Below are 21,802 nucleotides of genomic sequence, written 5' to 3'. Positions count from 1 at the left end.
CCTCGCACGAAGAAGGATCGACTGAATACGCTCTCACAACCTTGAACTTTGCTTTTAGAATTTGTCCCACTCTACGTGAAAAGTTGGCGAAGAGACAGCGCGCCTAAGCCGCACCAGCGCTCTTCAGATATTCATCGTTGAGCTTCTTCTGCTTCTCCCACTCCTTCTTGACCTTCTTGCTCGCACCCTTAGAGAGCTCCTTCCCCTCCTTATCCATCAGCGGCAATCCATCGGCATCCCAGGCGTTGTACTCGGCTGTCCTGAACATTTCTTTGGGGTCGATCTTTGCTTGAGCAGCTAGTTTGGCCTGCTTCTCGGCCTCCTCGCGCTGGCGCTGGGCCTTGGCCTCAGCCTTCTGGCGTGCGATGGTCTCCTTCTCCTCACGTGCGAAGCGCAGCTCGGCGTCGACAGGTCGCACCATCGAAGGGAGGTCTTTGCGGTCTTCGAGATAGATGCCGAGGTCCCACAGGTGGGTATCGCGCAGCGCGTCGCAGAGCGCAAGGAAGTCCTTGGCTGGTGCTTGCCTGCCGGCCAGATCTCGAAGACTCTCTTGGAATGTGGAGAGGGCCTCGGCATACGGGATTGCGCTGATGTCTTGCTGTTGTGCGGACTTGTGCTGTGCGATGATGGATTCGAGAACCTCGCTCGAAAGGTCGCCAGTAACGGCGTGCTTCCTGACCTCGTCGCGCTCACGAGCAGCGGCATACACAAACTCCTTGGCTTCTGTTGGGATATCGATGCCTGACCAGCCGATGCCGCCATCATAGGGATCTGCTGAGCCATCAAGACCGAAGATGCGGACCATGCGAGTGATGTAGCGAGCGACGTCGAAAGCGACACTGTCAGACAAATCTGTTGGTTCAGCAGAGTTGCAGGCTGTGACCAATGTTGAGATCGCACGTGTCGCAGCCGGTGTGTCGAACGAATCCGCAAGTGCGCTGTGAACCTTCTCCTTCGCGGTCTCGAACGCCTTCAGGATTTGTTCGTCCTCCTTGCCAGTTGCGCCGATCATAGGGTTCGCTTCGCGGTCGCGAACCTTGTAGAAGAAGTTGCTGATACTGCTCTCCCAACCTGTTCCAGCCTTGCGCATAGTGTCGGTGATTTCAATCCCATCGTGCCATCCTCCCATCAGAAAGATGATGCGCAAACTGCGGGCAGTCCAGTCCCCTCGCGCTAGTGCCTCCCTGATGGTTGTGAAGTTCTTCAAACTCTTCGACATCTTGCTACCAGATATCGACAAGTGACCCATGTGCAAGAAGTAGTTCACCCACTGGTGACCGCCCTTGTCACCCGACCAGTGAGCTTCTGACTGTGCAAGTTCGCTAGTGGGTGTTAGCGAGCTTTAATGTATTTATCGAATCGTGAGAACTTACTTGTCGTGATGAGGGAAGCACAGATCGATACCACCCGAGTGGATATCCATCTGCTTGCCAAGCACGTCGCTGGCCATGACTGAGCACTCGATGTGCCAGCCCGGTCGCCCAGGACCCCATGGTGATTTCCAAGCGGGCTCTCCGGGCTTGCTCGATTTCCACAAGGCAAAGTCGGCCTCGCTGCGTTTCTCGGATGTCTTTGTCTGTGACAAAGCACCCTCACCGTCCGCCTGTAAACCCTTGTCTCCACGGTTCCAGGGTTCGAGGCGCGCGTAGTGATTACCCGGAATCTTCTCGAAGTTGTCAATGTCAAAATATACTGAACCATCTGAGGTCTTGTAGGCGAAGCCGTTGTCGACAATCTTGTCTACGAAAGTGACGATCTGTTCACCGTACTCGGTGACTCGGGTCACGACATCTGGGTCGAGGACGTTCAAGTTCCTCATGTCCTCCATGAAGCGTGCCTCGTACTTCTGGGTAAGTTTTGTGAAGACCGTGTGGTCGCTGGCATCGATCTTTGAGCCGTGCACTGAGTCCAGGTATGGCAGCAGAACGTCTTCAGCGCCTGCGTAGAACAGCTCAACATCCTCTGGGGTGGACTTCGAGGGGGATAACAATGCTGTCGCTGCAGTGCCCACGGTCCTCAAGTGCATCTTGATCTTCGCTTCCTTGTCACCTGGAGCGGTGGTACCATTCTCAGACTTGCCAGCAATGACGTTGGCATACTTCTCAGCCGACTCCTTGTTGAAGTCTTCAGGCGACAGTTCTGGGCTCAGCAATGGCAGGTTCTTCTTTACATAGGCATTGAATGCTGCAACAGTCGTCACCAGTACGTCGGCTGATATAACTGGGTTTTCGGTCTTGAACTGTCCCAGGATATGCTGCTGGCGTCCTCGGAGAATGATCTTGTCGTCAACATCGGTGATGTTCTGGACGAATTGAAGGTTGTAGCCGAAGTAGCCAGCCAACACTCTCCGCAAAACATCAATGGTAACGTAGTTCCGTGCATGTCCAAGATGGGCATCATCGTACACGGTGGGGCCGCAGCTGTACCACTTGACAACCTTGCCCTCGGGGTCGATAGGAACAAAGTCGTTCTTCGATCTTGTCAAAGAGTTCCAGACCTTCAATTTCGCTGGATGCTCCGACTTGGGCTCCTTCCATTCCGGCTGGGTGCGTGCTGGTGTCGCCATGGTGGCCCGGAATACCAGCTGCAAGGGTCTGTGTTTGAAGTTGGCCCTCAAATGCAGGAGCGGGGAGCTAGTGGGCGTGAGGATTCTGCGGGACAAAGAGCAAAATGCAAATACCATCAAGAAGACGGTCACGTACAGCAAAGAAAGGAACGACAAAGCAAACGAAGAGGGAATAGCAAAGTGGAGTCGGAGCTGCAGGAATGGCGAATTGGGTGACTCAGGTCGCTGCAGCTATCGTGTCCGTTTGGTGAGGTTTCGGGCGTGTCAGCCTTGGCAATCCCCGCCAATTGCAGCGCCGAAAGCTCCCCGCTAAAATTATTCTTCGAGCTTCACATGAGCGTGCTTTTGGTACAAGCATTCACAGTGAATAATGGCGCCTGTAATCTCTCCATTCCTGGACCCTGGGACACACTCCACGGCAAATAGCCTTGGAATAGTGCAATTGCGACGCGATCATCTCATCCCAGCTGTTCTTGCGCCAAACGGCGACTCGGATTATGCAGTAGGAAAGGTTGAAAACACGCGCTTTGGCTCTTTCCCTCACAGCACACTCGTCGACCAGCCATGGGGGACGCAGGTACTTGCATCAGTTGTCGACACCGGGTCGCGCGGCAGGGCGAAGAAGCGCAAGAGAGACGGCAAAGATGAGGGCGCAGAAACATCCACGACAGACGCTGCAGAAACGAAGAAAGACATCGTCAAAGCTGCGACTGCCAGTAGTGGATTTGCGCATTTAGTACCGCCTACACCAGAGACATGGACGCTCTCTCTCCCCCACCGAACCCAAGTCGTCTACACCCCCGACTACAGCTACATCCTGCAGCGCCTGCGCGTCCGACCCGGTGACCACCTCATCGAAGCCGGCGCAGGCAGCGGCTCCTTCACACACGCAGCCGTGCGCTGCGTTTACAACGGCGCGCCCGGTATGGAGACCACCTCCTACATTGCAGCCGACATGCAAGAAGAGCTCGACGCCGTCGGCACCGCGCCCACCAAACGCAAGCGCACGCCCCGACAAGGCGGCGTGTACTCCTTCGAATACCACGAGCCGCGCGCAAAACAACTACACCACGAAATCGTAGAGCACGGCTTAGACCCCGTCGTCACAGTCACCCACCGCGACGTCTACGCCAACGGCTTCAACCTCGACGACGCCACCAGCCCCGACGCAGACGCTATATTCCTCGACCTTCCCGCCCCCTGGCAAGCACTCAAGCACCTCACGCGCACCGCGCAACCAGACTCCGCGTCTACCACCGAAACCGAAACCCCCTTCGTCTCGCCCCTCAACCCCCGCAAAGCAGTCCGCATATGCAGCTTCTCCCCCTGCATCGAGCAAGTCACCAAGACCGTCGCCGCCCTGCGCACCCTGGGCTGGCTCGAAATCGACATGGTCGAGATCCAAGCCAAGCGCCTCGAAGTGCGGCGGGAGCGCGTGGGGCTCGCGGAGGAGGGTCTGCGCGGCGGCAACGCGAGCGCAGGGAGCGTCACCGAGGCGGTGCAGCGCCTGCGCGATGTCGAGGGGCGCGCGGCCGTGTTCCACGGGCTGCAGCGCGAGAAGCAGGAGGAGGTGTTGCGGCGCGCGGAGGCTAGGAAGAGGGGTGAGGAGGGGCAGGGCGCGCAGGGGGGGAAGGGGGCGAAGGGGAAGGAGAACCTGCCGCCTAGTAAGCATGACAGGCTGGATAAGGCGAAGCGGGATGCGGAGACGAGGCCGCTGTTCAAGGAGGGAAGGTTGGTGCATCGGACTGAGCCGGAGCTCAAGACGCACACGAGTTATCTCGTGTTTGCGATATTGCCGCGGCAGTGGACCGCTGCGGACGAGGAGAAGGCGCGGAAGCGGTATGGATAATTGATGAAGCTGAGAGATACCCATATATTTATGGATGAGTGACAGATGCGCGCATCTAAGCTGCTTCTGCTACGATCTAAGGAAATCGCTAAGACAAACCAACCCGTACATAACCCTCAAGTGCGCCACCAGGCGATATGGCCCATGATTACAGTCTCCCGATTCAACCCCACACAGCGTCCCGCGCCCGGTGGCTTCCGTCTTTACTCGGCGGCGTCGAGATGAGATGTGTCCACGCCTCTTCCCCGTCCACAAACAGCCTATAGTTCAAATGGCTCTGCTCGCCATGCACCGGCGTCGTGATTTCGACAGCGCCGAACTTGCTATTCCCGTCGGGCAAATACTTGATCGTGACATCCTCGTCATCAATCTCCTTGTACGTCCTGACAGGGAGGTAAAACATGCTCAGCGGACTGGTGCTGAACTCGTGCACGGTGGCACTTACCGGCCAGCGAGACCCAACGGGTGGGGGGAAAGCAGTGGCGGCGAACTCGTGGCGATCGCCGGAGAGGACGACGATTCCAACGCCATGGGTGGTCGAGTGCTGCCAGGCGGCTTCGAGGACGCGCTGGCGCTCGAAAAGGTGTCCACCCCAGGTATCCTCGGAGCCGAATTGCCAGTTCTTGGTGAAGGGGATACCGGTGACGATGAATTTCCAGTGCACGCCGCGTGGCGGCTCCTTCTCGATCCAGGCGAGTAGGTCGGAAAGCTGGGTGGCGCCGAGCATTGTCTTGTTGGGGTCGTTGGGATCCTTGTTGGCGGGGCTGCGGTATCGACGTGTGTCGAGAAGGAAGAATTCTGCTGGGCCCTGGGTAAACGAGAAGTAGGTGGTTCCCTCGCGGTGAGCAGGCGGGTTGGCGGCAGCGTTGTAGTGCGTAAAGGCGTCGTATGCAGGGACTGCTACTCCCGTCATGTTGCTGTTCCAGTCGTTCTGGATCTCATGGTCGTCGATGACGTGAATCCAAGGCAGATTGTCGCTCACTGCAGGCCACGACGGGGACGAGTAAACCTGGCGGTACTCGCGCCTGTAAGTCTCTGCCTCCTTGCCCTGTCTGTGCGGAACGTCAATATAGATGAAGTCGCCGAGGAAAAGCATGAAGTACGGCCTCAGCTCGCGCAGCCAGTCCGCGAGGTGTTTCATGCCTGGGAATTCGAGAGGATGTTGGACCGGTGTGTATGGTACACGAGGCTTGATACAGCTCGAGTGGACAAACGTGTACTTGTTGTCCTTGAAGGTTGAGATACGTCCAGGGCGCGGCGCAGTGGTAAAGATGCCGGTCTTATTTCCACTCGATGTGTTAATCACGTACTCATATGGAGTATCGGAACGCAGGTGGTCGATGTCGATAACGGAGGTGAAGTCGGTGTCGTTCGTCAGCCACTGCCCGGGTTGAGAAGCGTATAGCGTCTTGTGCATCCAAGAGCGATTCAACTCGTCGATCGATCGGTACAAGACCTTGACGTCGTGCGCATACGGTTCCCTGACCAGCACCCTTGCGCTGTGGTCTGACACATATCCAATGCGCCCAAACGACGCGTTGTGGCAGTCGTGAAGGAGAGGTGCACGGTAGACGACGTCCAGAGCCATAGCGATCAGGGCCATGTTGATACCGAACGTGATCCAGCTCCATAGCGCCGACGAGGGGCTTGGGAGACCCGTGAGGAGTGTCCTGATGATCTTGGGTTGCCTCTCTTCATATTGTATTGTCTCCTGTACGTCGAGCTCCTCCAGGGGACCATCCTCGGCGCCTTCAATGAGCTCAGCCTCAGCGCTCGAGTCGCGTTCGATCGTGTCCTTCACGATGATGTCCAGCTCATCTGAAATAACCCTGTACTCGGCTGTATCCTGAAAGCTGACGAAGAAGGAGGGTATGTAGACGGCAGTGAGGGCTGCGGCAAGCGGCGGAACGACCTATGAAGCTTTCGTCAGTCATACAGCGGGCGAGATACGCCTACGCAGAGGTTGCACTGACTGTGGTGGGGATCTACAGCACATGGTTAGCGATCGGTAGCAACGGTTGGCGGTTGTGTTGCGCGGAAGAGCTCACCCATCGCAAGAAGATCCAAATGCTCACTCGTAAAGCAAGCGAACTAACGACGGTGAAGACATCGCTGGCGGACGCCATGGCTGCTAGCCAGAATCGTAGCTTGGCCGTGTCGGCGTTGGTGTTTGGTGCGGAAAGAGCTCCTGATCGCGATGGCTCCTGCTCCGAGCTCTCCCAAAAGTGACGTCGTTCATCATCACGCTAAGAAGCCGCCATCGAGACCCGTCTACCTTCACAGCGACCCTTCTTGGCCATCTGAATTTCCCAATATAGTGTCGAGTGCTGAATTCCCTGACGACCTCTGGAATGTACTTGTGGTGGCCCTGTCTTGGCGGCAACGCAAGCTGCCACGAGGCGCAGTCAGCTCAGGCTTCAGTGCCTCTGCTTTAACACCTCAACTATGACCGCGTCGTTATCGTAGTTTTCGACTAATCAAATCAAAGAACACATTGGGTTTTCGTTTTTGCTGTCGAGGAACGGAAGGTGTCTCTACTCGGCCTGATGGACTCGACGTACGAATACACACCCCTCAACGACACGAAGCGGCATATTCGCCTTCTCCATCTACAACCATCAGACAAAATAAATCCTGGCCAAAATCTGAGTGGATCAGAGAGAGATCCTATCATCTGCACATTCAGCGTTGCGTCTCTTGATGACAATCCTTCATATGAAGCACTCTCGTATGTGTTGGGAAATGCCGACAACACGGCATCGATCGTGCTCGAAGGCCATGAATTCCTTGTCAACAGTAGCCTCGAGTCAATCCTCAGACATGTTCGCAAAGACCGCGAGCGCGTGCTCTGGGTCGATGCTCTCTGCATCGATCAAGCCAATCTCAACGAGCGCTCACATCAAGTGCTTGAAATGCACCGGATCTATTCGCAAGCATGGTGCGTCATCGCGTTTCTAGGAGAGACTTGGAAGGGTTGTGATTCCGCTATCAATCTCGTCGACTTCATCGCGAGTCACCCGGATACCCACTGGGACTCAGCGTCAGAGCAAAGCATCAACTCCCATGAGTTCGATGTCCACTCCCTCCCATTATTCGACTCGATTATACGGCTTTTGGCCTCGCCTTGGTGGTCGCGAGTTTGGACCGTTCAAGAATTCGTGCTCGCCCAGCGTGTTGTATTCATGTGTGGCCACCATGAGGTTAAGTCTGACGTGCTGGTGGGCTTCGCCATATACTGCGATTACCACCACGTTCTCTGCTGTCCGGAACTCTTTAAACTGCTTTCCGAATACACGGGCTCAATGAAGATCTCCAAAGTCCTTGATAATGCGCTAGGAACCTGGCAGATAGCTAAACGCGAGGGCAAGGAGCACGACTTGTTGAGCATTATCAACATGTTAAAATTGCGTAATTGCCTCGATCCACTCGATAAAATTTATGGGATGCTTGGCATGGCAAGTGATAGCTTCCGGACTTCCATACTCGTTGATTACAACTGCTCACTCAATGAAGTTTATATGAACACGACCTTGGTGGCGTCAAAAACGAATTTGGACTTCCTAAGCTTTCCGTATGAACCACTCCATAGGAACATGGAAACTCCTACTTGGGTCCCCAACTTTCCTGCTTCTGATGATGAGGGAGAAGACAGCCTTTTCTCCGTCCGTGTTGCATCAGTGCGATTCCTCTTCCGTGCAAGCCAAGACACCCAACCTCACTTCGCAAAATACGAATCAGTGGACGCAGTGACGAGTGCTATCGTGTTGGACTCAATCAGTATCATAGATTTTACTGCTACGAAAACATCAGGGAGTGAACCCAATGTGCAAAGACAGGCAGTGGACGCACTCAAGAACCTGCTCGATGGGTACGATAGTTCAAGTGGACCATACAAGTCAAAGTCAGAGGTTCTCTGGCGCACGCTTTGCGGTGGTACTCGTGGCAATTTTGATTCAGAGAGCTGGTGCAGGCCGTTGCTGCACGAAGATGATGCGACTTTTAAGAAGTGGAGTGCTTGGTTCCCACTGTCCGATCCTCATGTCTTACAGCAGCAGGATGTCGAGGTTTTGGATTTCGATTTTGCGATAAGAATGACTACGATAGGTCGGCGCTGTGCTGTTACCTGTAAAGGCTACATCGGCTGGATACCTGCAAAGGCACGGAAAGGTGATGTAGTGGTGCTCATACCTGGAGGAAACGTACCCTATATATTACGTCAGGTCCATCAGAAGAGTAGTCCTCTTGACACTGTACGTCGGTACGAATTCGTTGGCGATGCATACATCCATGGCATCATGCATGGAGAAGCCTACGACGGAACAAAGCTTGAACCGATCATTCTCGTATAAGCCAAGTATCAAAGGAGCCAACATTTTGAATGTACAGATCTCTTGCAGTATATAAGCACTCTGTATTTCCACCTCCAGAGACAGCCACAATCCGTGATACTCTAAAGACTCAGCCCAAAATCCCATACCTGCACCTTCCTCGTCCCAAACGGTCCACCCTGCCTCACGAACAAACTCAAAATACCAAACTTCTTGAGTCTCTCCTCATCCACCAATGGCTCGCCAGCCATGTTCGTGATCTCGCCCAACTTCTTCCAATCCACCCAGTTGCCACCCGCCGTCGCGCCCCACAGCTGCACAGTCGCCTTGGGCGCATCAGGCAGCACAGCAACAACACTGTCCTTCGCCGCGACGATCTTGCCGCGGTACGCCAAGTATGGGGGCGTGGACAGGCCCGGCGCATTGATGGCAGTCTTGCTGAACGTGCCGTCGGTGGTGCGCAGGTAGTGGTAGAACCTGCTGGTGCCGGTGGAGTTATCGCGCATCAGGGCGTGGAACCGGCCCTTGTCGTCAGCGCACTGGGCTTCCTGGTTGATGATCTCGCTGTTCTGGGGGATGTTGTAGACCTTGATGCCGGGGGTGCTGGGGGTGATGGGCAGCGCGACGGACTGGCCATTGGTCTGCTTCCAGCTACGGCCTGCGTCTTCGCTGTAGGCGAAGTAGAAGTCGTGGTTTGTGCTAGGCGTAGGCGTCTCGCGGACGGTCCAGGAGACGAAGAGTTTGCCGACGGCGTTGGTGAAGCCGTTGATGTAGGCATTGTTGTCTTCACCTTGCAGGTACTTGCCGACGTTTGACCAGAGACCAGAGGTTGAAGAATAGCGGTGGATCCATGAGTCACCGCTGCCAGATTGCCCGATGCGGAATTCCATCAGCAGGTCGCCATTGTCGATGCGCTTGAAGCGCGGGTAAGTCAGCGGCGTCCAGGGCCCAGTGCTACCTGGTAGAGAATGCTGGACGGCGCTGAAAGCCGAGGCGGACCATGTCGAGGGGATGTCTTTGGCGATACCGGTGTTGCTCACGCGGTAGTTGATGGGGACATCGTGGTGGTCGAAAGATAGATGAATCTTTCCATCACCGCTGATTCCCATTGAGATAGTGTTGTGCTCGTCAAGTGTCTGCTGGACATAGTCCGTAAAAGCAAAGGACTGCCACGCTCCAATCGAAGGGGAGATCTGGCGACGCCCAAGGTTGACGTAGTGCTTGCCATAGCCTGTGGCTGTTGCATAGTAAGCAACATATTGGTAGTTGCCAAAGGTTGTCAGCGCATTCTGTTGAAAAGCGAGGCCGTTCAGGCGGACCGAGCCCTCTACATCGTTACTGATGTTGTAAGAGTTGGTTGATGTGACCGAGATGGCTGAAACAAGAGAAGAAACCAGCGTCAAGGACGCGAGCAATGACGGAAAGAACCTCATGTTGAACGGTGTTGCAAGTCGCTCCCTTATCAAACTCAACTTTCATTTATATACTCGACCAGGTCGCTGGCAATTCACCCGGATGACATGCTAACTAACAATACGGCATTTCGGGAGAATTTGATCTGCGGGGAAATCCAGCCTTACTATAGCAGTAATTGAGCCTCGTGATGTGTAGATCAGTACTTTACGAATGCTTTCCGAGTGGTCCCATGCACGTCTCTCAATGGTCTCGGGCTATACGACTATTTTGTGGCAAGTGTGGCTTGTTGTGGACCTGCGCCGGGTTCTCGGGGCAATAATGGTGCGGGGTGGAATCCGGGGTACCACCTGGGCATGGAGAAGTCGATCTGTTCCGACCACTCAAGGTCTTGACACGTTCATGACTGTCTCCAGGAACCTGGAGTCGGATCCATGGTGAGCTGAAAGCTTACTTGAAGGCTTGAATCGGCAAGGATGACGGTGGTGTTGCCTTGACTTTCCAGCAGAATGTCTCCTTTTGCGACCGCATGGCGCACATCTGCAAGGGCACTCCATAAGAGCTGTGAATTTTGTGTAGCCTACCAATCGACGTAGAATTATGTGAGTAGTTAGACACAAAACGATTGTTAAAAAATGTGCATCGTGTCAGGGAGTTGTTGTATGATGAGGCCGCGGAGAATAGCGCCAGCGACCACCGAGCACACTCAGCCGCATTCCAACCTCAGCCGCTATCTTTCTTGCAACCAAAACACCGACATTGTATCTTCATCCCCCACTTCTCGCACTACAGCAAGGAACACAATCAGGACAATGCCGTTCTTATCCTCAAGGTTGCCGACAAACCATTACCGACAGACGCGTCGCGACACCTGAAGAGGAAGGTAGAGGTTAAGACTCCTCACTTGGCACTTGGCACGCCATTCAACGGTCGTGGATCGGTCTTGGAGTGACGTACCGAGATCGGAAGCTGATCGACGACAGTATCGCGGAAAAGAATGGCAACAGTCGATAAAGGGGCGTGGATGCGCCAGATGAAGAGAGTACGTGCCAAGCTCGTGTCCCCAAGATGGCAACCTTCTCAGCACTGCTTTTCGCCGCCACTGCATTGGCGCAGGGCACGAAATATGGCGAGAACCATGTCGTGACTCAGTTCGACTCGCAGATCGTGGAACAGAGGGCTTTTCCGGCGCCCAATGTCACGTTATACAGCCCTGGGTTTGCGCCAAACGCTTCCTTCGCTCCTGGGTGGACCGAGGGTACGGAGGGTGCAACTAGTCCAGCAGATTTGGGTAAGTTCCAAAGATATGCAAAAGAAGTTAATTCCTAACAAACTCAAGACGCTTTCCTCCTGAGTTTTACACAGAAGAACGCAGCATGGGCGACATACGGCAATGCCGACTTCTTGAGTGAGGAGGGCGAGTTTTTCCCATATGTGCGCCTCGCGAGGGCTTCGAATTCATCGAGCAAAGTACGAGTCTGGATCCAGGGTTCCGTACACGGCAACGAGCCAGCTGGCGATGAAGCTACTCTTGCGCTGCTTGGTGCGATGGACGCAGACCCGGCGTGGGCTGCCGGGTTCCTCGACAAGCTTGAGATCATTGTACTGCCGCGCTACAATCCGGATGGAAACGCCTACTTCCAGCGCACACTCGCGACAAACTTCGATCCCAACCGCGATCACACCAAGCTTGCTCGTCAACAAACTCGAGACATCAAGCAGTGGTTTAGTACCTTCGCCCCGCACATTGCTATCGATATGCACGAGTATGGTGCACGCACCAGGTATGCTGGTAACTACAGCAACGCTGCAGACGGCATGTACAGTGCCGCGAAGAATTTGAACATTCATCCATCAATTCGTGAACTCGCTGAGAGCGTATTTGCGCCTGCTATTGGTGCATCGTTGGAGTCGAAAGGCTTGCGCGGCGAACCCTACGTGACTGCATCTCGGTCAGCCAACCCAGTCCGCTTTCAAGAGGCTGGCACTGATGCGAAGATCGGTCGTAATGCCATGGGTCTGACACAGTCGATTACTTTCCTATTCGAGACACGGGGTATCGGTATTGCGAACCAGTCTTTCAAACGCCGAACTCTTGGTGGGCTGCAGATGATCCTTGGTGTGCTCGAGACGGCCCGTGATCAGGCCGAGGAGGTATACAACACAATCGAGGGAGCTATCAGCGAGGTGATCGCGAGCCAGGAGCCCGTCGTGGTCACAGATTATACCTCCTACTCGAACCGCACATGGACTATGGTGGACGTCCGAAACGGCGATGTTGTGCAGATCCCCGTCGAGTTTGCCTCCACCACACCCGCATCGCCGAATAAGACTGTTGCGAGACCTGAGGGCTATGTTATTCCTCGCGCGTGGTCTGACCTTGCTGAGCGCCTCCGAGTGTCTGGTCTTGAGGTTGAGACTTTGCTGGAGGGCTTCAAAGGCGAAGTTGAGGTTTACAACATCACCTCTTCAAGCCTTGGACGTTCTTACTATGAGGGCGCGATCCTGAACACTGTGACAACCGACACATTGACCCAGGAGGTGACGCTGCCGTCTGGTAGCTTCTTTGTCAAGAGCGCACAGAAGAACGCCGGCCTGGCGTTCGTTGCGCTCGAACCAGAGAACATCGATTCGTATGTGAGCTTTGGCATTGTCCCTATGGAGGTCGGAGATTTGTACCCAGTGTTCAGGAAGCTTTGACTTAGATAGGCAGACAACATGTCGTTGGGCTGTGCACATTGCAAAATATCAGCAACAATCGATTCGATGAGAAACATCGTTCAGTAATCGTGTGAGGCTGTGAATCTGCAGAACTTCGTTTAGTATGCATTAACGTGAGCCACAAACTTCTAGCCCGATTACCATGGAAGCCTTTGTCCACCAACGCTGTGCGCGAAAGTGCACCTTAACGAGAACGCCACAAGCGGTCTTCTAGAACACCAAGAGCTCGAAAGCGGCCGCCGCATCGCGTAAACCTGACTATTCTCGCGAAAACCGTCTTTTTGTGGTTAGTTTGGCGAATGGTCACGAGTGGCTGAGTCAGGCGGAGCGCATTGCTGCACCTTTGTTATGCGCTGTGTAAGATTTGACGCATTATACGATGCGGCGAGAATGCGGCTTCGCTAAAAGGCCCGCATAAGTGGACTCTCCTCGCAATACATCCTGCTGGGCGGTGGAAAACGTGACCTAGGGTCGAGCTGTCCGCTGCAACCGGGACTTGGTAATAGACAATAAGAATTGAGAGTAGCCCTGAACGGCGCTGAGATACACCGATCGTTTCCTTCCTTTCTGCCAGTTCATTCTTAGATTGCGTTCTTTTCAATTTCCAACCTGGCGTTCTTAGACATACTCGACCCCAATTCTTCTTCGTCCTGCCTTGATGCTGAGCGAACTACCCTTAGAGGTCCTTCGACATATCAGCACAAACCTTTCGCCCGAAGCCGCTCTTTGCTTCGCTCATAGTTGCCGACATACGTACTGGGTTTTTGATGAGTGGATCCTATGGCGCACCATTGTTAAAGAAAGCACCCGAATCCGGAAAACACCACAGCCAGGTGGCATAAGGAAGAGCCGTATAGTCAATAAAGGTGGGATGTCAGGCATGCGTGTCGTTCGACCTGGAAATGGACTTCGAAATGTGACTGTCGTCGAAGACTATCCACCACAGGTCGCAGTGTTTGGATGTAAGCGTCATAAACCGTCGAAAAGTTTACCTAGATGCTGACACCCAGCGCAAAGACACAATGGCAGCACCTCTAGACCTTCGAACCATGTATGATCAGTGCAAAGCCTTGGTCAGCAGACAGGAGTATCCATCTTCTTTACTGCGATCACAGACCGATGATAGCAGGTGGTTCGAATTCACGACGGATCCAACAAGTCGCTTCGATACAAAAGCGTGGCTTTCTGCACAAACCGCCAGCTTGTGCTTTGCCATTGGCGCGCTGTCTGATGCAGGATATGATTATCAGTCAGAGGAGCCTTTTGCACGTCTAGAGGACGTTCAGTGGTTCAACTCTACTATCACCCAGCGAGATTGCTCAGAGTCGCTGGTAATGCAGCATGCATTGGCCAATGCTGCAGTCGGTTCGTTCTGTCTGGAGCTCCGGGCAGCCCTCCATGGTGAAAGAACCATCGGTGAGGATTTCGAGGGCACCTCTAATCCACCAACAGCCTCGAGTATCCCACTGGCATCGCAGATAGCACGAGGTCTCCCATCATCGCCCGACAACTTGAAGGACTCTCCGCCGAGTTGCTTGATGGCAGCCGTAAGCCCTGAATTTTTTGTTAACACTGCATGGACTGGCTACCTCACCACTAGGGGAGACTGGCGGAGTGTATACCACGGTATCGGATGCCACAACCTCAGGGATCTACCTTCAGCAAGCTTTGTCGATCATATGTACGGCACCGACGTTCCAGTAGTTATCGACAATACCGTGAGATTCCGTGTTATTGATACTTTCGCGGATGGTGACTTCATTCTGCGATCCAACTATTTTCACACCCGCGACGACATGTACACTTTGACCATGCTGGTGGAAAGGCGAACCGGCAGACTGTCGATCTGCATGTCACGTCCTGGAGACGCTTCTCCTAAGTCGCTGCAGATCGGTTTGAGAAACGCGCTCAACACACCGTTCGGTATCGTTTATGGCATCGAGCCTGGCAGTTGGCTCTGGCTCTGGAAAGCGGATTGGTCAGATGAACAAAACAGGGCGATAAAGAGGGAGAAGATCAGATTGTCCATTGAACATGGGAAGGGGAATTGAAAACGCCCCAGTCAGATCAAAATCGCCAAATGGGTCGGGAGTTTGGGTTGACATCAGCAGGAGACTAGTGATATCCCTTGGTCAACAATGCACGACCGGAACATCCAGGGCCATCCCGCCTTCACTCATGAGCACAGGTCACCGACATCTGCTTTGGGCAATACCGCAGTCAGTAGGTGTATGCTCACCGACCCAAACCAGGCCCATCTAGTGCTGAAGGCCGAAGCTCCAGAGAATAAATGGGTAACGGAATCCGTGTCAACAGCAGATGTGCCAGTGCATACATGCTGTGTTCTGTAATTAGCTCACAATCACGGTTAGACTGATCTACCGATCCCAGCGTCCAGGTCCACGGATTTGATCATTGTCAATTGATGAAGTGCGTCTGCTATACTAATACCTCTGCAGAATGTGGACTAGAAACACTAGATTTTGAGATTCCTTGAAGTCGAGATGTATCGGGACTGATGAGATGATCGCCAGGCTGGCGAAATTAGAAGTCGAAAATCCAATTTCCGCGGAGGAAAGTGCCTGTTCGATGCTTTTTTAGAAGCCCAGCCTCGCACCATGGACGTGTTTCAGCACGGCCGCGTTCGCGTAGTGCCCTTCGGTGATGTGCATGTTGATGTTGATGACGACAGGATAGGAATGTACGACCGGAGCTGCGCGCTCATGATAATTGACACCCCACCTCAAGAGCTCCAGCCTCCAGGACTGCTCACGCAATCACGTGTGTGGCTTAAGCCTTGGTTGCTGCACAGGTTAGCGCAGCCTGCAGCTCACCATCATTAAGCCGATGGACCGTTCAGCGAAGTCTACTTCAAGATGCTGCAGCTTGCGCGGCGATGGCGCTAGCTGATTGGACCCCGTAGCCACACCCCGCAGACGCACTGCAAGCACGTATTGCGGCTGCATACCTTGCCGTGGGCGATGGGCCATGTTCACCGCACATTGGACGGTTGAACAAGAATGTTGAGTTCAGACACACACGATCATCGTGACCGGGGCGCGTGTCGATTTTCTTGAGATGAACGTATGTGACGCAGACCGCGCCACAAGTAGCATCCACGGAATGGACCTGATCCTGATCCTACCTTCCTCAACTCGCGCTTTCCGCCGATACGCTGGGTAGGGAGCGATTCGAGCTTGCTGCTAGCAAAGAACGCTTGCAATCCAACGGTGTTCATTGCGACCATCAAGCTGGGCTCGAAACGGCAACAGCGACCGAGAGGTAAAGAAGTCAACAAATAGCAATCAATCGCAAATGGCAGCGCGGCAGGTGATGCATATACCGTGTAAGCATGAGCGCTTCGAGCGAAGTTACGGTGAGAGCCACCCAGGATTCAAGATGCAGGGCTTTGCTCAACAGATGCTGTACTTGGCAAACCCGGTTTTCAATGGGATGACGTCTGGCGATGGCGACAAGGGGGACGGGACGCCGTGTTTGGCCACGGGAGAGAGCTCAAAAGTTCGCCCGGGGCGTTGCAAGGCGGCATTTTCTGTCAAACCCCGAATGAAGGGTCTTCAAGCGTACCACCGGACTGTCGCTGCGATTGAGTTGACTCGTGATTGATAGCAACCAGTAGGAGAAGGCGGCGGTTGTCAGCCATTGAAACTACGCGCAAAACAAGCGAACCTGCAACCTCGACTGACAGGGTGCACGGCACGTTTATCTCCTTTTCGTTGCACAACGGGGGCGCTCTGCGCTAAACTGATTCAACTTGCATATGGCCAGAATAGAGGCTCTCACGTGGTGACTTCAGTTCATGGAGGTTCTTCGGCACGAGACCCTAGCGTTGATAAGCCGCAAGCTCCGCCTTTTGATTCTCAATTACCGCCAAACCTTGATTGCCATTGCCTTTCCGTTTCCCATGTGCGGCGGCCCTTCTTCTTTCTTCATCAACAACCAGTAGGCCCGTCACCATGCCTCTCGACCCCAAGGACGAGCCGTTTCCCACGAAACAGCTCATCATCATCGGTGGGTGCTGCTGCTCGACGCGGTGATGTCATCACAAATGGGAACTTTTCTGACCGCGGCTAGGAATATGCCGATTCTCTGAGCCCCTCGCGTTCAATTCCATCCTCGCGTACTCGTACGTGATGGTACAGGATTTGGGCATTCATGAACGTGATGCATCCTTCTACTCTGGACTACTCGTCTCCGCCTATGCCATTGCTGAGGCCATCACCGCGCCGCTGTGGGGGTCTATCTCCGACGTCTATGGCAGGAAACCGGTCGCGTTGATTGGTCTGGCCGGCGTTGCCATGTCCAGTATCGTCTTTGGTATGGCTGGTACCTTTTGGGTCGCGCTGCTCGCGCGGTTCGTCGGCGGTGCTTTGAACGGAAATGTTGCCATTATGCAGACCATGGTTGCTGAGATGGTCAAGAACCCAGCTCACGAACGTAAGAGAGCGCCTATACAACATGAAACTGCCATCAAGTACTGACTATAGCTACAGCACGCGCATATGCTACACAGCCCTTCGTCTGGACTTTGGGAGGCATCATCGGCTCAGCCATGGGTGGTTTCCTTGCCCAGCCAGCCGTCTTCTACCCCAGCGCATTCGCTAAGGATGGTCTATTCGGAAAATATCCATACCTCCTTCCCAACCTCGTCGCCGCTATCGGTATCGTTCTGGCCATCGTTCAGGGCATGTTCTTTCTGGAGGAGACCCTGGTTCGTGAAGAGGAGCCCGACCAGAATGGGGGCATCACGTACGGCGACAACATTAATGAGAGGAGCCGTCTCCTACCACCTCAACAACCACACGAGGTTCCAGGACGTGTCCGAGGATCCATGGTCGGCTCAGTGCGCGAACCTCGTGGTTCCATTGTGAGCTTGACAAGGGAACGCTTGCACTCCATGTCAGTAGCAGGCAGCATACGTCACATTCGCAAGCGCGCGTCTTTCCTGGAAGAGGGCATGCCAGCACCATTCGACCAGCGTTTCGACATCCGTCGCTCGTCCTTTGGTACCATGCACTCCATCAGGGTCACCCCCCACCATGTTCTGCCCAGTCGTGGACCGCCTCCCAAGCCACGTGCAACTTTCAACAAGACAGTCGTCATGATGATTGCTGCAATGTCCATCTTCGCATTCCACCAGATGGCTTTCATCAGTATTCTTCCTGTTTACATTTTGGATGAGCCGACGACCCGCGGTATTGACTTCCGTGGTGGTCTCGGCATGTCTCTCCACGATGTCGGCGCGTTCTTGGCCATCAACGGTTTCATTGCACTGTTTGTACAGGGATTCATCTTTCCCATTTTCGTCGAGCACGTTGGTGTGTGGAAGTCGTTCTTCTACATGGTCCTGTTCTACCCCATCTGCTACGTTATCATTCCCTTCATCAGCGCTCTTCCCGACGAGTTCATTTCGCCCGGAGTCTACCTCACGCTTCTTCTACAGGCATTTTTCGGTATCATTGTGTTCCCATGCTCTCTGATTCTGATGAAGAACGCGGTTCCTTCACCACTGGTCTTGGGTCGTGTCAACGGATTGGCCATGTCTGCCTGCTGCCTCGCGAGGACAATCGCTTGCCCTCTCGTCGGTGCCATCTACTCCATCGGTGGCAGCGCTACTGCATGGTTTGGCCTTACGCTCATGGCTGTCTTCGGAGTCGTCCAACTCATCTGGGTACCGAAGGAGGATGTTGGTCCAGTTGAAATTGACAATGGGCTCAAAAAGGTCGTTCGTCGCGATGACGAACACGAGGATGCGATCGACGACATCTCGGTCATCGGATCGGTGCGGTAACGGTTGTTTGCAATGGAATTCATGGAGGCTTTCCAGTGTTGACTAACGCATTGTCCACGACGGGGAATTCATCACCCGATTCTCCAAAATCTGCAGCATTGTTCGGCGTTGGGGGCACAGTTTACAGCTTTTATGAGAGTTTGATCGCCATCGGGCATGTGAGCATTTCTTGCATAGCGAATCGAAAATTTGTTTCGTATTCGATAATGTTGCAATAGATTGTAAACCTATCGACATGCATTTCCCTACGAAGTACAGATCGTTTACCTTGCTTGCTAATTGAGTCATTCAGCCCACAGTTAGACCTCGCCCGTCTCCGACTTCATGTTGTGGACTCGCACTTCATCGGCGTTGCTCTCGGTGAGCGCTGCGATTGTAGCCGGATCGTCTCCAAAAAGTTTTGCTATACTTTCTAGCGGCATACCTCGGGTCTCGGGAAGTATGAAATACAAGACAATCCATCCTAAACCAGAAATGACAATGAAGACCTGCACAGTGTCAGATGTTGCCCAAGAGCCAAGATCAACATACTTACCAGGAAAAAACGCCACCCAACATTGGCGAAAGCGTACGGAGTGACCTGCAGATAGACAAGATCGGCCAAGGCAAGGACCAGGTTCGCCAACGCCACACCCTTCGATCGGATGTGGTTGGGAAACACCTCACTGTAGAAGACATTGCCACCCACATCAACACCGAGCTGGTAGACGGCGTTGAAGCAGAACAGAGCCGCCACGCCGAGCGCACCGATATCCTTCCTGGTTGGATCCATCTCAAAGTATCGAACTGCGGCAGCCTCGACTATCAGGCAGATGCAACAACCACCGATACCGATTAACATAATCGGTCTACGACCGACGATGTCTGATAAGAAGGCGCCGATGAGACAGAACGGGATTGAGACCGATACCCATCCTGCTGTCAAGAAGAGCGTCTGCCTGACGTCGAAGCCGAGGGCTGCATAGAACGTAGGGCCGTAGTTGTTAATGACCAGAATAGCCGTCGATTGGCCAAGGAAGCAGTAGAGGCAAGTAATAGCGACACGCCGACGATAAGATGCCTTGGTGAACATGGAGACCTACATCACATCAGATGGCTGTTCAGGAATTCAGGTCGAGAACTTACCCAGGATGTCTCCAACTTTTGGTCAATCGCCGTCTGTCTCTTGATCTCCTCAAACTCCTGCGCCGCGAACGTGTCGTCTCCCTTTGTCGAATGCAGTCTGAAGATGACCTGCTTTGCCTCCTCGACTCGGTCCTGTAGCATGAGCCAGCGGGGCGACTCTGGTGACAGGTAGGCTATGACAATCAGGAGCGTTGGCCAGATGAGATACAAGCCCAGCGGACCTCGCCACTGGGTGACTGGATTCGAATGGAACGAGAAACCGACGCCGATCCAAGCAGCGAGTGAGTACCCAGTGGCAATGAACACCCCGTTGAGGCCCACAAAGAAGCCCCGATACTGAGGCGGGGAAAGCTCAGTGGTGTACACCGGAGTCAGCACCAGGAAGCTGAAGCTGCTCCAGCCCGCAAAGAAGCGGCCAGCAAGGAACATGGAAATGTTCTGCGCGCTGACGATCAAGGTGCCGCCAAAGAGTCCAATGATGGCGTTGACATAAAAACTGTTCTTGCGACCAAGGCGATCGAGGACGACGGCAGTTACGATAACTCCGATTGCTGCACCGGCTTGGAAGACGCCACTTGTAGCTCCTGCAATATTGAGGAGATTGCCTGTTACTGTACCGGTGACGGGGTCAAGGAGACCCATGTAGGCGAGAAAAGAGGGTTGACCGAGGGTTACGGAGATGACTGAGGCCGGGTATCTTGTTGGAAGTCAGTACTCGTCGACTATAGTCGTGGTTCCCCGTAGCTGCAAGTACAGAAACCCAACCTCTTGTCCAGGATGTCTGCAGGAAGGACTGGTGGCTTACCCAAAGCATATCTGGCCGAGGGAAAGGCAGAAACAAACGAAGAAGTTCTTCAAGGGCATGCCCTTCATCTCCACACCTTCGTGGCCCATATTTGCAATTGTAAGCAAATTCAGAACTGACTTTAGAAGAAGGTTCAATGCAGTCTTGAAAAATGGTTCTTTATTGCACTGCACTGCACGCCGATCAACCATGCACAACTGTCAGTCTTAAACACACGCTGTATAACCGACCAGCAGATCCGCCATCCCGTTCTCATCTCAACCTTGGGTATGTCTCTCCCACAACCCCTCTCCCATCGTAATCCACAGCTGTTCGACCACACCGACCTTCAAGCTCACACGATGGTAGCCGGAGTACGCTTGCACGCATCCTGCCTAGCGCAATGCGGGGAAAGAACCATTACCAGAAGCGGTTCGCGCGAGTCCTCGCTTCGTGAAAGCGCAGAGACATTGCGCGGCGACAACAGGAGGTTCATATGCCACGGAAGCGACTCCGATGCGTTCGCATGGGAGACGGCGAGATGATCGTCGAAGAGGGAGTGGTAACGAGGCGCTGAGACATGATGGGCGTAGAGACACGGGAGCTATTTCACGACGGCTATGTAGCTGTGGCTGCGAGGCGCTGATTGGCTGCTGTGCAGACTGTAACCAAGGTTAAGTACCGATTGCCGCGGGTATCGTTCTGTGTGGGATTTGCATGGCGTTTATTGACCTTGACTAGGGCATTTTACATTCTGGCTTCGCATATGTGCGTTTATCTCTGACTGTGGGCCAAGTCGTGTTAGCAGTGGTACACAGAAGGTTATAGTATTTTGTATCAGTCGTGATTCATTCAAGTTTTCCAACACATTCCAAATGCAAGTGGGCGCTACAGAATCCACGAACGATGTGGAGCATCCCTACTCCGTCCTCCCAACAGAACGAGAGCGCGTATACGATTGCGAGACAGGCTCAGCAACATAGCCCGAGTAGCTGCATGCAAAGAACGAGCTCGGTGGCCGAGGATGATTAGATGATTACTTGATAGTTCTGGATATATTTTAGATAGATGATCACAATGTTCCAGCGCAATACCAACATTTCAGTTCCAAACGCTCACGTCGTACACCACTATGGGTGACGGGGGCTGTAATCTCGCAACATGACTGTCTTCGGCAAACAGAGCGATGTTGTCGCGGTCTGAGAGC

At 53.8% G+C, this 21,802-nt stretch overlaps 10 protein-coding genes across 10 annotated transcripts; 6 read left to right on the top strand and 4 right to left on the bottom strand.

Annotated features, from left to right (window-relative positions):
- Positions 1–29: 29 nt before the first annotated feature.
- Positions 30–2,779, bottom strand: C7974DRAFT_329461 (tRNA synthetases class I (C) catalytic domain-containing protein). The gene is made up of 2 exons (XM_046139059.1): positions 1,374–2,779; positions 30–1,322 (listed from the first exon to the last, which is right to left on the bottom strand). The coding sequence occupies exons 1-2, from the start codon at positions 2,681–2,683 to the stop codon at positions 104–106; spliced, it is 2,529 nt and encodes an 842-aa protein (XP_045999807.1). The 5' UTR covers positions 2,684–2,779; the 3' UTR covers positions 30–103.
- A 119-nt stretch (positions 2,780–2,898) lies between these two features.
- C7974DRAFT_387294 (S-adenosyl-L-methionine-dependent methyltransferase) lies at positions 2,899–4,461 on the top strand. Its single transcript, XM_046141149.1, has one exon. The coding sequence runs from the start codon at positions 2,937–2,939 to the stop codon at positions 4,413–4,415; it is 1,479 nt and encodes a 492-aa protein (XP_045999806.1). The 5' UTR covers positions 2,899–2,936; the 3' UTR covers positions 4,416–4,461.
- Positions 4,462–6,680, bottom strand: C7974DRAFT_387292 (PhoD-like phosphatase-domain-containing protein). The gene is made up of 3 exons (XM_046141148.1): positions 6,464–6,680; positions 6,389–6,400; positions 4,462–6,327 (listed from the first exon to the last, which is right to left on the bottom strand). The coding sequence occupies exons 1-3, from the start codon at positions 6,539–6,541 to the stop codon at positions 4,579–4,581; spliced, it is 1,839 nt and encodes a 612-aa protein (XP_045999805.1). The 5' UTR covers positions 6,542–6,680; the 3' UTR covers positions 4,462–4,578.
- On the top strand, positions 6,681–8,764 carry C7974DRAFT_469462 (heterokaryon incompatibility protein-domain-containing protein; the record flags this gene model as incomplete). The annotated part of the gene is made up of 1 exon (XM_046146429.1): positions 6,681–8,764. Exon 1 carries the CDS (start codon positions 6,962–6,964, stop codon positions 8,762–8,764), a length of 1,803 nt encoding a protein of 600 aa, XP_045999804.1. The 5' UTR covers positions 6,681–6,961.
- Positions 8,765–8,865: 101 nt separating this feature from the next.
- Positions 8,866–10,176, bottom strand: C7974DRAFT_448476 (uncharacterized protein; the record flags this gene model as incomplete). Its single annotated transcript, XM_046145670.1, has 1 exon — positions 8,866–10,176. The coding sequence occupies one exon, from the start codon at positions 10,174–10,176 to the stop codon at positions 8,866–8,868; it is 1,311 nt and encodes a 436-aa protein (XP_045999803.1).
- A 13-nt stretch (positions 10,177–10,189) lies between these two features.
- On the top strand, positions 10,190–10,759 carry C7974DRAFT_387288 (uncharacterized protein). The gene has a single exon (XM_046141147.1). The coding sequence runs from the start codon at positions 10,370–10,372 to the stop codon at positions 10,595–10,597; it is 228 nt and encodes a 75-aa protein (XP_045999802.1). The 5' UTR covers positions 10,190–10,369; the 3' UTR covers positions 10,598–10,759.
- Positions 10,760–10,866: 107 nt separating this feature from the next.
- C7974DRAFT_461188 (uncharacterized protein) lies at positions 10,867–12,974 on the top strand. Its single transcript, XM_046146158.1, has 2 exons — positions 10,867–11,447; positions 11,496–12,974. The coding sequence occupies exons 1-2, from the start codon at positions 11,225–11,227 to the stop codon at positions 12,854–12,856; spliced, it is 1,584 nt and encodes a 527-aa protein (XP_045999801.1). The 5' UTR covers positions 10,867–11,224; the 3' UTR covers positions 12,857–12,974.
- A 464-nt stretch (positions 12,975–13,438) lies between these two features.
- Positions 13,439–15,212, top strand: C7974DRAFT_121367 (uncharacterized protein). Its single transcript, XM_046135157.1, has 2 exons — positions 13,439–13,839; positions 13,895–15,212. Exons 1-2 carry the CDS (start codon positions 13,536–13,538, stop codon positions 14,926–14,928), a joined length of 1,338 nt encoding a protein of 445 aa, XP_045999800.1. The 5' UTR covers positions 13,439–13,535; the 3' UTR covers positions 14,929–15,212.
- Positions 15,213–16,851: 1,639 nt separating this feature from the next.
- C7974DRAFT_306245 (major facilitator superfamily domain-containing protein) lies at positions 16,852–18,686 on the top strand (the record flags this gene model as incomplete). Its single annotated transcript, XM_046138070.1, has 3 exons — positions 16,852–16,906; positions 16,970–17,332; positions 17,389–18,686. 3 exons carry the CDS (start codon positions 16,852–16,854, stop codon positions 18,684–18,686), a joined length of 1,716 nt encoding a protein of 571 aa, XP_045999799.1.
- Positions 18,687–18,985: 299 nt separating this feature from the next.
- On the bottom strand, positions 18,986–20,420 carry C7974DRAFT_461186 (general substrate transporter; the record flags this gene model as incomplete). Its single annotated transcript, XM_046146157.1, has 3 exons — positions 19,812–20,420; positions 19,222–19,764; positions 18,986–19,174 (listed from the first exon to the last, which is right to left on the bottom strand). Exons 1-3 carry the CDS (start codon positions 20,238–20,240, stop codon positions 18,986–18,988), a joined length of 1,161 nt encoding a protein of 386 aa, XP_045999798.1. The 5' UTR covers positions 20,241–20,420.
- Between the last annotated feature and the right edge of the window lie 1,382 nt (positions 20,421–21,802).

The sequence above is a fragment of the Boeremia exigua genome (genome assembly GCF_020726555.1).
Source record: "Boeremia exigua strain MPI-SDFR-AT-0100 chromosome Unknown C7974scaffold_3, whole genome shotgun sequence".
Lineage (NCBI taxonomy): Eukaryota > Fungi > Ascomycota > Dothideomycetes > Pleosporales > Didymellaceae > Boeremia > Boeremia exigua.
This window is presented reverse-complemented; position numbering and strand designations above follow the sequence as displayed.